Source organism: Pyxicephalus adspersus, chromosome 4 (assembly GCF_032062135.1).
Source record: "Pyxicephalus adspersus chromosome 4, UCB_Pads_2.0, whole genome shotgun sequence".
NCBI classification, from domain to species: Eukaryota; Metazoa; Chordata; class Amphibia; order Anura; family Pyxicephalidae; genus Pyxicephalus; species Pyxicephalus adspersus.
Genome location: NC_092861.1, coordinates 130,528,403 through 130,545,128, shown reverse-complemented (window position 1 = coordinate 130,545,128; position 16,726 = coordinate 130,528,403). Strand labels below are relative to the sequence as shown.

Genomic DNA, 16,726 nt, shown 5'->3' with positions numbered 1-16,726 from the left:
CAAATAGTGGTAATCCCGAGTCACACTTGGAGTCGCTTTTAACTAAAAAAAAATACTCACCTTGCTCCATTGTCGTCCTCCGTCGTCCTGCTGGTCCCTGCAGGTCCTGGGGACACGTCCTTCCTCCTCGATCTCCAGCCGCGAAGTGCAGAGACAATCCCTGGGGTTTCCTGGTGACGTCGGTGCGGGCGGAAGGATCGGTTGGAAATTCAAATCATTTTGTATTGGATTCAATACACAATAGCTCTATCGAGTCCAATACAAAGAAATATTTATATATTATATATAATTATATTATATATATATTATATATGCTACTGTACACTTACATTACATGTTTAAATATTTTTTTCGTTTTTTTTTTTTACAGATTTTTGTGTTTTGTTATTGAAAATTTATCATTAAATGTATTACATTTATTAAATATCGGTGAGTTATGCCTAAGAATTATAGCCTACAATGAAAATAAATTTCCGTGCAAAAACTTGTACCGCTTTTTGCATGGAAATTTGGATGGAATTAGACCGCTAGGGGGGTTAAACTTCTTTTCCTCCAGACGCAAAGAATGCCCTCTTTGTAGTGATTTGTAGTGATCTGAAAGTGAATAATCGGGAAGATAGTTCTATATATCGATTTATATACAGGGTATAAATATATAATGTTAGGTTCTACCAAATCCAAAACTCTCACATACACTGCCAACTGCTGGTAAAATCTGGAATCACAGAATAACTGTATTATACTATTCTTAAAATATACTTTTTTATTTTATAAAAAATGGGCAAATAGTGATTACACCAAGCACTGTAATGAGATTGGAGGTCCTACTTCTGTTTATATAGGAATATATACTGCAATCAAAAGTATAGTCTGGTCCCTGGAGCAGCAGATCGATAAGAACATCCATGCACACTCTGCCCCTATAGGCTGGTTCACTGCCTTAGACCACCAATAGCAATGTGACGCGGAGCAATACAGTTTGAGCACGGCTGTACAGATCATTACATGAGGCTATAGTCAAGTCAGATTCAGACATGTGTACTAGTTTGGAAGCCTCTAAATATTTCTCGGCTCAGGCTTACTGTAATCTGTCATAGGTGATCTGTAATTACGCATCAGTTGAATATTCACACCTCTGTGTACATTGGAGAACCCATGTATTACCATAGATAAGCAGCAGTGCTCGCTTTCACCTGCACCATCACTGTAATCAAATACTAAAAAGAGCCTGATAGAACAATAAGGAAAGCTTATCTCTCCGTGACAGCTTTCCTGGGGCAATTTTCAGAGTGATACTTCCAACTGCATCTCAAATATTATTAAAGCAGATCTGATCCCAAACACCAAAAATTATATAGGCATTAACATTTTATTAATAATCCAAAAAGTGTCCAAGCTTAACGCTTTTAGTAAAATAATATTTGTCAAGAAAGTCCTTGTTCAGAAATATCCACCTATAGGGTGACAGTCATTAGGTGTCTATCAGCTTTGTTATATATGTATCAGTTTAGCATTTTTTGCTCTTGAGAAATACATTAGAAGTTATGGGCCCATTGACACAATTGCATTACAGTAATGCATATAGACAATACAAAAATGCATAAGACACTTGTCTTACAACATGGTACCCAATGTAAGCACAAAATTAGTTTGTTATTAACTTTACATGATCCCCCTATTTATCCAGTATTCTCCAAAGCACAGATTTCAGTAGAAGAATTCTGTACACAAAATGTTAGTTAAATATTTCCTTATTTATTATAATGTTGCGGGTATGTGTGCCTTTTCTGTCTCTGCCCATATCTGCAGCAGCCTCTAATTCCCTACAGTTAAATCTTAGGCTTCTCTGACCGCTGAAGCTATGACACGGATAGTGTTAGAGCTTTGTGCTACCCTCTGCTCCAACATATTTCTATTTGCCATTTCTATATTAGACTAACTATCCAATAGGAATCCTTCATCAATTTAAGTTTTAATCTCAGGATTTTGGAAACTGTTGCAAAGAGCTGCCTATTGTTTATACCCGAAGATTTTTTATTTTTATTTTTAGTTACCCTCTTTAATGTGTTGCAGCAACAAATGTAAATTTTAAGCCTGATATAGAAATGCATTGCAAAGCATAACATGTAGTATATGTATATATCATATCCCAATGATTTATTATATTACTTAGAGGCACAGCATACCCACATAGTATTATTAGAGTGCAAAAAGAATTGGACGTGATTGATTACAGTTCACATTTAGAAATAGGTTAATTGCAGCAGGTAATCTGCAGTCACTGTCATTGCTAAGCAGCATGACAGCAAGCTTTTTCTTCCCACAAAGACCGTCAAGCAGGAAGGATTTCTCAGTGTGGGCTCTAATCTTTGCATCAAGTGACTGGGAAGAGCGTAGTGCTTATCATATCATCCAGCTGGTCACGTGGAGCAGTCATTTAGCTGATTGGTCCGGAGAAACTCGCCTTCTTTATTAGTGCTCGCATAAATCCTCGGCTTCCATTCTATTTAATCTTTGCCATGCTGCATAGTACTCTGAACTACATGGTCTAAAATAAAGCATGAATGAAAGCTTATCCCTCCAAATCAATTGAAGATCTGCTGCTGCTGTTCTCCCTAAAGCTGAAACAATGGAAAAATCAGACTGAATGTGATTATCTTTCTTACCTATTTATATAGAAATTTGCAGCAAAATAGAATCAAATTGTCAAGATGATTTCTCATTGGGTGTTGAAAGGTACTGCAAATAGCTCATTATCGTCTGCTTTATCGAAAAAAACACATAGTATTAATCTCTTTAAATATTCAATATGCCAAAAGAGAAATATTACACTGTTGTTGCCCTGGGGCATTATCTAGGTTGGCATATAAGGCTGCTGAGAATAAGATATTAGTATCAAAATAAACAGTGTTTTAGTTTGATTATATAAATATAATATATATATATATATATATATATATAATGAAAAAGGATTCTCAAAGCATGATGTATTACCCTAAGAGGCATCTCCCACCTTTGAAACTTATCAATGATCAGGCTCTATTGTTTATTTGGGTAAAAGATTGTATAGTATTAATATCTCATAATAATGTAATGTAAATATTATTGTAAAACATTTTGATAAAAATGTAATTTTGTTTTAGTTCTGACAATAATAAAATCACAAAAAATAAACACAAACCACAATACATTCCCTTTCATTGAATGATAATGCTTTTCAAGCTACCATTATGCAGGTGTATGACGGGTTTTATATATTGTCCTTGGTAGGAATGCTCTCCTTACAGGAAACCTTGTAATAGAGGAAGGGTTCTTGTTAAGGCAACATTGAGACACTGTTCCCTTCAGAAAAGGACCCTGTGCGGCCCAGAAATGTTAGTTTTTATGTTGTGACTGAGCTTTTATAATGCAGCAAGAAAGATTCCACAAACTTTAATGATTTTGTATATACTTGTAAGGAGCTATTACATACAAGAAGTATTAACAATAGGTTTTTTTTGGAGCACTGCAAAAGCCACAAGGCACCTGGAAAACATTGTCTTTATTACATAAAACCATTGTACTAATATTAGTGAAAGCCCTCCAAGACTGCAGATGATACACTTTAATCAGTTAAGCTGGGTGATCCAGCAAACCTGGAATAGATCTGGTCTACAATTGAAAAGGTTTGCTAACAAATAGCAAATGACTTTTAGGAAATCCATTCCAGGATTGCTAGATCACCCAGCTTCACTGATGAAAGTGTATGCTCTTCAGACTTGGAGAGCTTTAATAAATCATCTCCATGGCATGAAAAATATGTGCAATCAAAGCTCAGTGAAGTAAGCAAAATTGATTGTGGTTCTTCCTCCACATGAGAAAAAGTAACTGCAGAGTCAAAAGCAACTTTCACCCTCTGGAACCGCGCCGTAATCCGTGTCAAAATTCCCAGCTGCTTCCATTCACTAAAACAGGAGTAGTTGGGACTAGTGTTGAGTCTGCGGTCCACATTGGGTCAAAAATTGCCATAAAGCAATCAAAACTGAACTTTTCAAAACTGATTTTTTGTAATTCACCATTTATGTGTCTGGTTCACAACTCAAAAACCAGTTAATCTGTCTGAGAAAGTAACAGAGACAGAGGTTAGGATATACTATAACTGTATATATACTATCACTGTAAGTACAGTGAAAAATAGAAAAAGTAATACTAAAGGCAATATATATGTATAGTGTTATTAAGCTCTTTGATGAACTTGGCTATGGTTGAAGCTGGCATAGCAGTAATTTCATTTAGCACTGTACAGCATAAGTAATGAAGGTGCTGCTAGCACATCTCATCTCCTGAGATATAATTAAAGTGTTATTTTTATCATCACATAGAGGGGTTGCATTATTTATAGAGCAGGTCAGTCCAACATAAATACTCCATAGCATAGCCCCAGGTCAGGGAGCTTCATTCTCCGATGCATACATTGTTCACCAATGTTTACCTGCAGCACAGCTGTTAAGCACACTCGGCATCATCACATATTATTTCTTGTTCAAATATTTACAAAAATATTCTCCATTTGTCTTTTTTCATGTCATGCAGGTAACTTTCTGATTAAAGTGATATTGCCTTTACTAGACACCTGTGGTCTTGAAAACTGCTTTGTCTTAAAACAGCATACGTCTTATTAAGAATGCTTTTTTAAAGGCACTTCATTATAAATTGTAAATATTTATGTATATTGTCCTCACTTATGTTCATTATGGGTTATTTTTGGACTATACGAGTCATTACAGTATTTGTACAGCTTGTCAATTCATTGCTTTGTTGAACTATTTAATATTTTATTGATTTAGGAATGTTAAATAAAACTATTGTAATTGTATTATTATTAAATTGTTTACATAAAGGTTTAACACTTCAAATCTGATATTTTACAGGTCTGAGGTTGTACATTTCTCGCTCCCCATCCCCAAAGAACACATCCAATCACAATGGCAGACGACGCTGACATGCGCAATGAGTTGGAAGAGATGCAACGGCGTGCAGACCAGCTGGCCGATGAGGTGAGTGCAATGAGGGTTATGTTGTATTTGATATTTCAGTACATACATTAGTGTATTATCATTGCCTCTAGTTTTATACATGGAGGGAAGGTATGTCCACCTTAGATCACCACTAATATATAAAGAAAGCCAAGGTGAGGTTTTGGTCCTACAAATGCTAGTTTTATGCCTGTTTCTGGCTTCAGTACAATTTGACTTACCCTACATACACATTCTAGATTAACGGTCGCCAACTGGTGGTCCATGAGAAAATGTTGGTGGTCCGCTGCTCTGACCGGTGCGCCCCCCCTCAGCGCGGTCAGGAGAAAGACCCCACTGGGAGGGCGCATCGGCAGAGCCACAGACCATGTCCCTCGTATAAATCGCAGGCTCAGGGAAATGGTCGGGTTGTCTCTGGACATCGTTGGGAAAGTGGACAGGTTCTGGCATCCTGACGTCACAATGGGGGAAGTTTCTTCCCCTTTGAGTGACACCCAGTGCCCCCCACATGCGCAGTCTGTAAATTTTGTGGTCCGTGGGTCCGAAAAGGTTGGCGATCACTGAACTAGATAATTGTCCCTGAGACTATTAAGTATACAGCAGTCCCTGATGTAGTTTAGTGATTTACCATGACATGTCAGTAAACAACTGACTGTAGGCAAATGCTGTATTTCTCAATGGGGGAGGACGCATTGAGAGGCTCTTGCTGCATCCTCCCCTCTCCTTCTCTCCATAGAATGAAACTGCAATGTGGGTCCTGTGATTATTTCAGATATTAGACATGTGTATGAAGCTTTATTAACTCAAAACAAAAATCTGCTAAAGAAAGACATAGTGCAGAGTGATCTCTGCACAGCCTATGGCAGATGCATGGCCTGCAATGGCTATAGTTACTTTCTTGAGATAAAGATAAAAATACAAGAGCTATCACGGACTGACACTATCAGCTATCACTGACACAGTTATCACTGACTTGTATTTAAAGGTGCAAAAACAGGGCTGTATCATAATCCTGAATTTAGCATCTACAGAGTCACTGGATTAGAACAAGCATGCAGTCAGTAAGGTTTCAGAAAGGACTCCCTTACTTACCCCAGTTTAACATCTTTTTAAATCAGTGATCTGCATCAGAATCTGCACCCTAAAAAAACAGTAATACAATATTCAGTACGATTTTTCAGTAATTTGTATTTCTGTCTTCATGACTTCTGATATATTATGATAAATGTATACTTAAACAACATTTTTATTTGTCTTTGTCTATTCCAGTCTGCCCGTCTAGCATTTCTAATAACAAAAAACCTCATTTGTTGCTTAAACAGCACAGAACCTTTTATCAGCTGTTATTGGCATTTCCTGGTACACCTTGTCACCATCACAATAATGAACTTCCTATATAATTAACCAGAGTAATCAATAAGCTAATTATCAACAGAGAGCTGTTTAGTGGTGGCTGATATAACCCAGCCTGCTTGATTTGATTTACTTACAATACCAGGTTATACCGATCAGTCAAATCCTGAAGAGTTATACACCACCCTGTTTGTCTTATGATCTGTATGTTTTACAATATAGTGGAAAATATTTGGTTAGATGTGTGGCTGCCATTCATTCGCCTTTCTGAAGCCTCACCTGATTTCTCCTCTCTCTACCCAGCTGTTTTAATAAATAGACACAACATGTTCTCTACATGTGACAGGTGGAGCAGGTGGATGTAGACGGAGATGGTTTGCTCAACAGCTTTTTCACTTTTTGCTCCTTTTGTATGTTAAGACTAAAATCAGACTCCCACTCGTTCCCATTCAATTGAATAGAAGCGGTTAGGAACTGTTTTGTGCATGTGTTTGCATTGTGCTGGAGTTGCAGGATTCTGGCAACATGGGTGTTTTTCCTCTTCTGGAGGAATAGCCGCTCTGCAAAGAAAGTGAAAAGCAAGCAAATGCAAGGGAAAGGCAAACACAAAGGGAAAATGTGCAAATATTTTGACCTTGATGCATTTTGTTATGCTTCTAGGAGTGGAAAACCATGCTGTTTTAGATCAATGGGCCTGATTTATTAAAGCTCTCCAAGGCTGAAAAGAATACACTTTCATCAGTGAAGATGGGGGATCCAGCAAACCTGGAATGGATTACTGCAAAGTCATTTGCTATTTGCTAGCAATCCTGGACAAGTGTGATCCATTCCAAGTTTGCTGGATCACCCAGCTTCACTGATGAAAGTCTATCGTCTCCAGCCTCGGAGAACTTTAATAAATCAGACCCCATAGGTCTTAAGGAAACCTAATACTAAATTCTAGTGTAAGCAAATATTGTCGAAATACAAGAAGCGTTTGTATTCTTGATTGAATCTTGATCTCGTTTGTGTATTTCTTCCAGATCTGAGCAGAATCTGAATTCAGCATGAAACGACTCCTGCACTATGGTTCTGTGCAGGAGATTCCTGTAATAAAGACCGGTCACTGCAGCTCTCTCTTCTTGTGCAGGGTGACTGGTCTTTTGTCTGCCTCTTTGTAGATTCCTGCAGGCAGCTTGTAGTGGGAGGACCTGCTGAGTACCTCCTACAGTTTGCTCCCTACATCGGGTACATACAGGGATCATGCCACTATTACTTACAAATTACAAATGCAGTATATATTTCAGGGGTGTCAAACTCAAATACACAGAAGGCCCAAGTTAAAAACAAGACAAATTTGCAGGCCAACCTTGAAATTTATAGAAAAAATTGAGGCAGGGCCCGCCATTGGAACTCCCTCTTCATTGAAATAGCACCGCTATTACAATTCCTGTCATTACTTGCGTCTATAAAAAAGTCCAATGCGGGGCCACGCATAGGCAGAGAGGTCTATAGTTGCGAATTATGTCAGGATTTGTAGTAGCGGCGGACCAGCTGCAGTTCATATTTAGGATTCCTTTGGGGGCCAAAAGAAAGGACATTGCGGGCCAGAGTTTGACACCCCTGATCTAGATGTTGTAAATGTGCACACAAAGTGGATTTATATTTTTACAGGTACTATATTTTAGTAACTATAATATTTTTTAAATTTTATTAGATTTGATGTGCTCAGTTTGAACTTTTGAAAAACTCCCCCATGGTTAAAAGTTCAAAGCAGTGTAGTTAGCACTCATATACTCATCGGATGGACATTCACCCAGGACACTAGATGTATAGAATTTTTATGTCCACCCAAATGCCTAATGGTAGATTAGTTGATTTTTCCCATTTAAAAAGTTGCCCTTTCTATTTAGTAGGGCAGATTATAAGACTGATTTAAATGATTTTATGTACCCTGTAGATTTCTGTATAAATACAGAAAAAAAAAAATACCAGGACTTAGTTGAGATGTCATGCTGTGTGTATTCCTGTACCTGGGATTGTAAGTTTAATGTACCAGCTGCAAAATTCTTTTTTTTTTTTTATATTTTATTTTCAGGGTCAGCAGCTTTAAACAGAACCACCCACTAAAGAACATTTCCAGCAACAATTATTGTGTGTCTGTACAAGGCTTAACATTCTGATAATACATTGATATTCTGATATGTGCTGGTAGAACTAGGTTTTATAAACTCTTACTGTAAGACAGTAGAAAAATATTGCTGCATTACAGTGATAAATAAAGCAGAACTGAGCTTGGCTTTTAGGAAAAATGTTTTGTCAGGATTTGAGTTTCAATCCTAGCTGGAGCATTCTAAAAGCTAGTATATGTCAGCGGGCAACATTTCCATCAACGTTGTTATTCAATATTCCATCCTTGAAGCTAAAGGGTGTCTTAAGGTCTTCAGGAAAGCTGCTTACATCTTTTAATTGCTTTGTGAATGCTTGGCGAATGTAATGATCTTCAGGGTGGCAAAGAAACAAAATAACAAATCAGTATGTACTGGGCTGAAGTGGTACATTTTACAAGAGCACTCTCATCACCGTACTATATAGCATTTATTTTTTAGTTTGGTAATTAGTAATGGATCAACCTTTCCAGTTATTAAAAAATAGAACATTGGCTTGGTAGCACCCTACATGGGTAGAGTAGCCCATAGTAGCAACAACAATTCTGGAAAAGAAAGAAGAGGCGAGGTTGGTAACATTTCAAAAGCATTGCCATTCTGAAGGAGAATCAGATTATTTGCTTTCCTGTAAATCCATTTTAATGGTCCAGAGAAACTCCCCCACCCTCTTGGCAGACATTCACTGATTTAAAATCATGTTACTGAAATATAAAAATGGAATTGTAACATTGTTTTATTTCTTTCAGTATCTTCCTTATGTTAAACCTTTGTATATTTGTCTATTTCTTTTTCAGTCACTGGAAAGCACTCGCCGAATGCTACAGTATGTTGAAGGGGTAAGAAAAATCCTTTCCTTCTTTATACAGATCGTTATTAGTTTAAATCCACAGTTGACATTTAAAATATTAATAGTGTACTATGAACAAAAAAAAAAAAAACATTACCTGAGACTATACACATTTAAATCCGACACAGTGTTATTTTTACATCTTTATTATAGAGTACAATTCAACCTAATAGAATTTAGTATTTATAAATGAAGAATGTATCAGTAAAAGGCTTTACAGACAGACGATTAGTGAGTCATGTTTGCCCATATTTACGCACGATGTCTATTTTTACCTAACCTGTGGTCTAATATATTACATATAATCCACTTCAGATAATTGTTTCCTTTTTAGCTAACATAAAATTGTATTAGCTAAGAACATATTTGCGTGTGTACAGATGCGTACTTTATTTTCTGATTACTGTATTACATTTTGTTCTGAAAACCAAGGAGATTTATTTAATTGGCTATGTTAAAGTGGTAGAATAAATACTGGTAGTCCCCAGCTTACATAAGAGATAGGGACTGTAGGTTTGTTCTTATGTTGAATTTGTATGTAAGTTGGAACAGGTACATTATTTTAATAAATGCAATTAAGACAGATGTTGGTCTCAACATAAAACAAGGCAACATAAGCATACAAAAAACTTTATGGAGTCTAGACATTCATTAACTTCTTCAGTAAGCAGTGCTTTGATATGCTAAAAGAAACACCTGCAGAGTTTGTCTTGGTCATTAAAAAGTTACAAGAAGTTGCAGAAAAGCACAGCTCTTAAGATCACCCACAACCTCAGCAAAAGATTTCTTCTGCAAGTCATGCAAACTGCCTCTCATCAATCTTCCATCCTGCACAGAAGAAAGCAGGGAATCCCCGTTCCTATCTAAGAGTTGTCCGTATGTTGAATGTCCTTAACTCGGGGACTACCTGTACAGGAAATCCACAGTTGGACCACATCTAGCCTATGAGCTTTAAGAGACCCCTTTGCTTTAAAAGAAACAGAATTAAAGATTCCTGTATGTGAAGGCTCTATATGCCTACTTCTCCTGTAGGCAGCAAGTCCAAGCTCCACTGTCTTTGAGTGGTTACTCCTCTGGTAGAGACTCCAGCACTTACCACCTCCAGCCTAGTCCGATGCCTGCTTCCTCCACCACCCACTGTGGCTCCATCTGCTATTCCTATGTCACTACAGAACATAAAAGTAATGACGTTGAAGCTGATGAGAGAAATCTTTGAGCACAGTGGGGGATTTGGCATTTGACACCTCCAGTCCAAGTATGTGGTATGGAAGTGGCTGTAGTGCTTGGTGACAGGAGTGTTTAAACGTATTGCCAGGTGAGTATGGCCAAGAAGTATTTAGAAGGCTTCTGTTACAATGGAAATACTGCATGTAAACGCATGAAAATATTGCATATAAATATTTTGTATTTTATGTCTATCCAGCAGATGAAGTTTTAAGCTCTTTTGCACTTTCTTTTCCTTTCCAGTGTTTTCCTGTTGCAAAATGCATGTTGCTAACAGAGTTCAATAACTCAGGCTGAACACAAAAAAAGATCTATCACAAGATTTAATCTCTTTCTCTCTCCTCCCTCTGTATAACTGTGTTCAAGGTTTAGATCAAACACAACATGTCTGGGAGAGATAATTACTGCTGTGCTCTCAGTTTAGTGCTCTGGGAATCCTTTTTCGTTATATATTTAGGTATAAACAAAAAAGTTTTTTTATGTAGCAAAATAAAAAATAACTAAAAGTTTTTAACCACAAAGGGGCCTATTCTTTTTGGCGCAGTAATGCAATGTACCAAAGTGAATGGGTCCTAAATGAAGTTAACACCAAACTATTAGTTTCTTTTAATATGTATGAGCCCTATTAACTATTGTTAAGAGCCATAAGGTCTATACAGTATGATCTAGGTGGGATGAAACATGGAAAAAGAAAATGTTTAATGTGTTTCATATAACACCACTTATTTATTTGTACTATGAAACCATTTACTACAGATAGCAGATATTTTTGTTTTTCTGATTTGGCCATGACTATGGAGGACATCTCTGGTATATTTGGTCACCTGGAGCCAAGAAATAGAATTATCAGGGGTGTGAGTTCCCATCTTTGGTTGGCACATTAGACCCATCAGACATAATATTCATTATATTATATCCATGATATTCATCCCATATTTTTGCACCTCTGCTTTCTCCAATAATAATTATATATATATATATATATATCTGCTGACATCACATGTTAGGTTAGCAATGTAAAGAGAATGTTTATGCTGCAACATTCAGTGACGCGTTTGGCTTATTGGGAATTTTCACTTTTAATCAGTGACTTTAAACTATTCTAAGCTTGTCTTGTCTGCATGATGTCCATGAGTCTCTGGGCTGTTGACACTTCTTCTTAGCGTCTTCTATTACCGTAGGACATGTCATTGTGTCATTTCACATCTTTATCTCATTCATTTATTTCAACGTCTTCTAGAACTCTTTATTTAACTCAGAGATACAAACTATGCCATTTATTTTATAATAATGCTTATAACTTAAAGTGTGTTTTTTTCAAATGAAACGAATAAGCCAACAAATTTAAAAATGTAAAAAGCTTTTACTGTAGTAATAACCCATCTCTGATGGTATTCCTATCAGACATTCTTCTCTGTTGTGTTGGGTGTCCGGCACCAGGACTCCATTGTGTAGCACTAGCTCTCTTTTTAGTTGAATGATACCTATCCATGGCCTTGTTCAGACAATGCCAGCTTTTAGTTGTGTGCCTTTGTATTCATTCTCTTACTTGCACCTGGTTGAGGTTGCAGGTGGCTCTCCAACACATATTACGTAGCTTGTTCCCAATCGTCACCGTCATCAGTAATATGATCCAGATCACTAATGTGTAGCTGGCACTAAAACAAATATGTTTAGACCAGAAATAGCAGAATAATGCTGGAGGAGATTTGCAACCCTGAAATGTAGAAAAAATTATACAAAAAGTGAAAACTTTAAAAGGTATTTCATGAAAAGATTACACAGTTATTGTTTAGAATACACAATGCTTTATCTAACTAATTGTTGTCCATTAAGGATTTAGATGTAAGGTAAAGCAAAACTCCACTGAGTATGCCTTGTGGTGCTTTTCTTAGTCTGAGCTATCAGACTTTTATATCTCCTTGGGGTTTAGCTGTGGGCTTTTTATAGATATCTGAGAAATAAAGTGAGCCATTTACAGAAATAGTAAGTGTTGACCTTGCAATATCCTTAATTGAATAGGGAGTTCTGTCCCAAAATAATAACAACTGTATATACAATTTACATGTTCAAAAGTAACCAATACTATCTACTATAGCATGTCCAAAATTCTCTGAACTTCCCCAATTTACACAATTCTCCTAAATACAATATGTTGGTCACCTATATCAGCCTCCAGCCATTATACATCTGCATAGGAACCACATTGGCAAATTTAAAAACCTTTGGAAGTCCTCCCAGAAAACTCAAGGATAGCGGATATATTGGTCGCATACAACAACCCCAGAACTCATGTATAACATTACAAAATCTTCTTAGTGACTTAACCCCAGTGTGTAAACTGGTGCTATGTTGAAAAATAATCAGTTTGCCCAATCCATAGTAGCAGATTCCTGGTGGAAGCAGTTATTCATTCCTACCTTTGGAGATATTTACCAAAGTATTGGATATATTAGTAGATAGAATTATCAGAATGATAGAATACTAGATTTAAACAATTTTAAGCATTTACCCTATTGTCTCTGCTCATGTTGCTTCTCTTTAATATATCTATAAAATATCTGGTGATGTTCTCACTTATATTGTGTGCTCTCAAGCAATCAGTCTTAAATAAAATAAGCTCCTCAAAGTAGATATTTTTGATTTAAAGACTCTTGCAGCTGAGGATATAAGCAGCTTATGCTATCTTTTCTATAGCATCCGCCAGGTCAGTGAAGGATTTGTAGAATTTTGCATTTGTCTAAAATGTGTGGCCACCCTTCTTCTGCTGGACCATATGAATTGTTACATCTTTTTTTACAGATTCCTCTGCTACTGCCACCAACCATGCTTCTAGAACATTATCAGAAGAGCGATTATTGAATGCAGCATGTTGTGTATCTTAAATTCAGGGTCACCTTTTAAGCGCAGACTAACAACAGCCCACAGAAAAAAAGAAATAAAAAATTACTTGATCTCCAGAGAGTGGCTCTGCAAGTTCTTAATCATTCTGTTCTGCCGCTAGATTAGGCAACTCACTTTTAATTGTTTGCAAAAGAGAAAAAAGCTACCTCTTATCTAGCATTCCTAGGCTCAAATCGAAATGTCCTTTAGTAAATGTAGTCTCTAGCTTGCCCACTAGACTGTAGGGCCCAGGGCAGTATTCTCCTTAGAAAATCTCTTTAGCTAGGTGTGAATAAGCTGCAGCCCCCGTATTGTAACCCAACATTTCAGTAAGCACCCAAAATCACTTGGGTGGTAGTGAAAAGTGCCGGGTGGTGTGCCTGGCTAAAAGGGAGCTGGGGAGAACTCTGGTCCATACTACTCCCATTTGAAGACCTACAGACTTGAATGTATCAAGTAGTACTCTGGAGAGAGTATGTCTGTTTTGAAGGGGCACATCCCTGAAATAGAGCACAGCAAGCACCATTCATACTGAAGTCATTACATCAAATCTAGCAAGCATTCTAGCTTGCATGTGTGTTTGGGGGAGTCCTGGTATAATGACTAGGTAAAAAATGGTTTATAAATGCCGTGAAACACTAACAAATATGTGGTAAATGAACCATAATCTATATATTCTTTATTTAATAAATACAATTCTGAAAACTGGTATTTGACCTCCTATAGAATAGGTTTCATAGAATGCCTCCTTTGGGCTGGATTGGATGTAGTTTTGAAATAGATGACTAGTTGGATGTGGAATAACCAAAACATTTTCTTTAATATCTTCCATATTTATTTTGATTGAATGACCTTGTTAAAAAAAACTATTATAATTTCTACATAACTCATAATTTAAAATATCCAACTAAACTAACCACATAGAAGAGGTAGAACTTAAGCTGCGTACACACTTGCAATAATTATCATTGGAAAGGAACGACCAGCGGCTGATCATCCGATTATCGTTAACAGAAAAAGTGCACAACGACGCTGACGAACAAGGATTGTCGCTGGAAACGAACGACCATCCTGGCAGATCTGATTGAGCGACGATCGTTCACTATCTATTGTATGTACGGTCGTTCAGTGATCGTGGATGGTTCTGCAGTACACTTTCTCTTTTACATGTTACTTCCTGCATCGTTCAAACGATCGTATCTAGCGTGTGTACACTATTGGTGGATTATATTTGAACGATCGTATTGTTACAGCATGTACAGAGTTGTGCACAATACAATCGTTCAAATAATTGTGCATAATCGTGCATAATCGTTAGTCATTCATTTTCTATTGATAATTTTTGCAAGTGTGTACCTAGCTTTAGGAGAGGCATAATCACAATCTACAAATGAAACATCTCCTGCCCCTCTCACCTACGTAGACTGATTGATATCAGAATCCACATCAATGGTGGATGGTAGTGATGGTAGTGACAACACCATAAATTTATTCCTGCTTTACATCAGTTAGGAGATGCTGACTAGCTGCTTTTCTCTCGGTTCCCCACCCATTCTGATACTGTGAGTTGTGTTAGTTTGAAGAGGAGAAGAAGAAGACATGGGATGGTTTTTTTTAATCCCATTGGCTTTTCTCTTCTTCCTTCATTGGAATATTCCCATATTTTAACTTCACCTTCATACAATGTGCACTTCTAGTACGTGAAACTCTTTAAGTGGAACAGTCCACTAGAGGCATTTTTACTTACTCCCTCTCTTTTGTGGATAACAATTGGCCAGCAAAAATCTATGGAGCACAAGGACTTTGGTAATCAAGTACTAATATAAGGAGGTTAAATTGTGGGATGTAAACTCTTACCAACTTTGGAATGTTTCAGGGTTGTTACCCCATTAGGGAAAAGTAGATTGTAATTACATCTTTAAAGTCCCACCGGTTTAGTGTGGTTTGGTTGGATATGATGTAATTAGGATGCGGCATCACGTATGGGATTTTAGGATCAAACACCGGAATTTACCATCACAAAAAAGATTTTCAAACCTAACTGACAATTCCGATGCAAAATCTCAAAATATTTGAACACTATACATGTGTGGATAGCCTCAGACAGCCCTGAAGCCAAACGTTTAGTATGGCATCTAGGCAAAATAGAATTTTAGAATTTGAGGTTATCAGGGGCGGCCTGTATATTTCTCCTATGACATGTTTCCTTTAAAGTGGCCAGCGTGGGCTATAGACATGACATACTGATGTCTTCTTATGTTTTCACACGAGTAATGTCTTTGATTTCTAATGTCTCTTTTGTGCTTTGTGTGACATGTTAGTGGACATGCTTAATGCTTTTGTTATAATGTTTCTTTTCATCTTCAAAGTGCTAGATCCATATTAATGGGCCTTTGTATATCAAGCTTGATCAGAAAGATTATTGCTAAGCATGACATTGTTACATTATGCTGCATCAGGCTGACAGGTACAATGACATAAGCGATGTGTTTGCCAAGCAACTGTCCGTTTTCTTAATCTGGTTCAAAAAAAATTTGATTTCCTTGAAAAATTCTTGTTTGGTATATTGCGAATTTATGGATCAAACAAGATGCACGATTCACAAAGCGAAATTATTACATGATTGCTGCAAAAACAAAGCCCTCAGACCACTGCTAGGACATGTATGAAAAAGAACCAACATATGCCCTTCACCCATGTGCTGTGAACTACCTTCAGTGTAGATTGCAGGTTATACCCTTATGCTGACCCCTCAGTGTAGATCTACCCCAGATCACAACCTCTATCAGCATGCAGCAGCTAAAAGATGAAGCATAATGATGCGTGCATTCATTTACCTGAAATGTGTTTCCTTTGCATCACATCAGCAGTTTAAATAAATGTGTTTTTTCGGTTCAGATAGACAGATAAATACATGTGCACATACAAGTGAAAATATGTAGGGATCCAAAACATTGATGGATATTTCTGGTTAACAATAAAATACTCAATTTTTTTTAACAGTTGGGAACTTTGGCAGAGGTTCTGAAGGATCATATATACTTATTGTTGCAATTTCACAGATAAACTATGATGGCTTTGGGTTGTTTGTACTTTATTTTTTTTTATTTATTTACGTTATACATTTTTACATCGAAATATAATAAACATTACAAGTTGAACTGAGGTTTATATGTAACCACTTCCTAGTGTAGGTTTCACATAATATTCCTGATTCATACATTTAGGGTACTTGTTATCAGAAAGTGTATATATTT

General features: G+C 36.9%; 1 protein-coding gene across 2 annotated transcripts in view; it reads left to right on the top strand.

The window, feature by feature from the left end:
• SNAP25 (synaptosome associated protein 25) overlaps positions 1–16,726 on the top strand; it is a 64,569-nt gene that overhangs the window by 25,937 nt on the left and 21,906 nt on the right. For both annotated transcript variants that reach the window (XM_072409626.1, XM_072409627.1), the window contains exons 2-3: positions 4,911–5,036; positions 9,310–9,351. In XM_072409626.1, coding sequence (XP_072265727.1) covers positions 4,965–5,036; positions 9,310–9,351 — 114 coding nt within the window. In that variant the 5' untranslated portion in view covers positions 4,911–4,964. The remainder of the gene's footprint in view (positions 1–4,910; positions 5,037–9,309; positions 9,352–16,726) is intronic.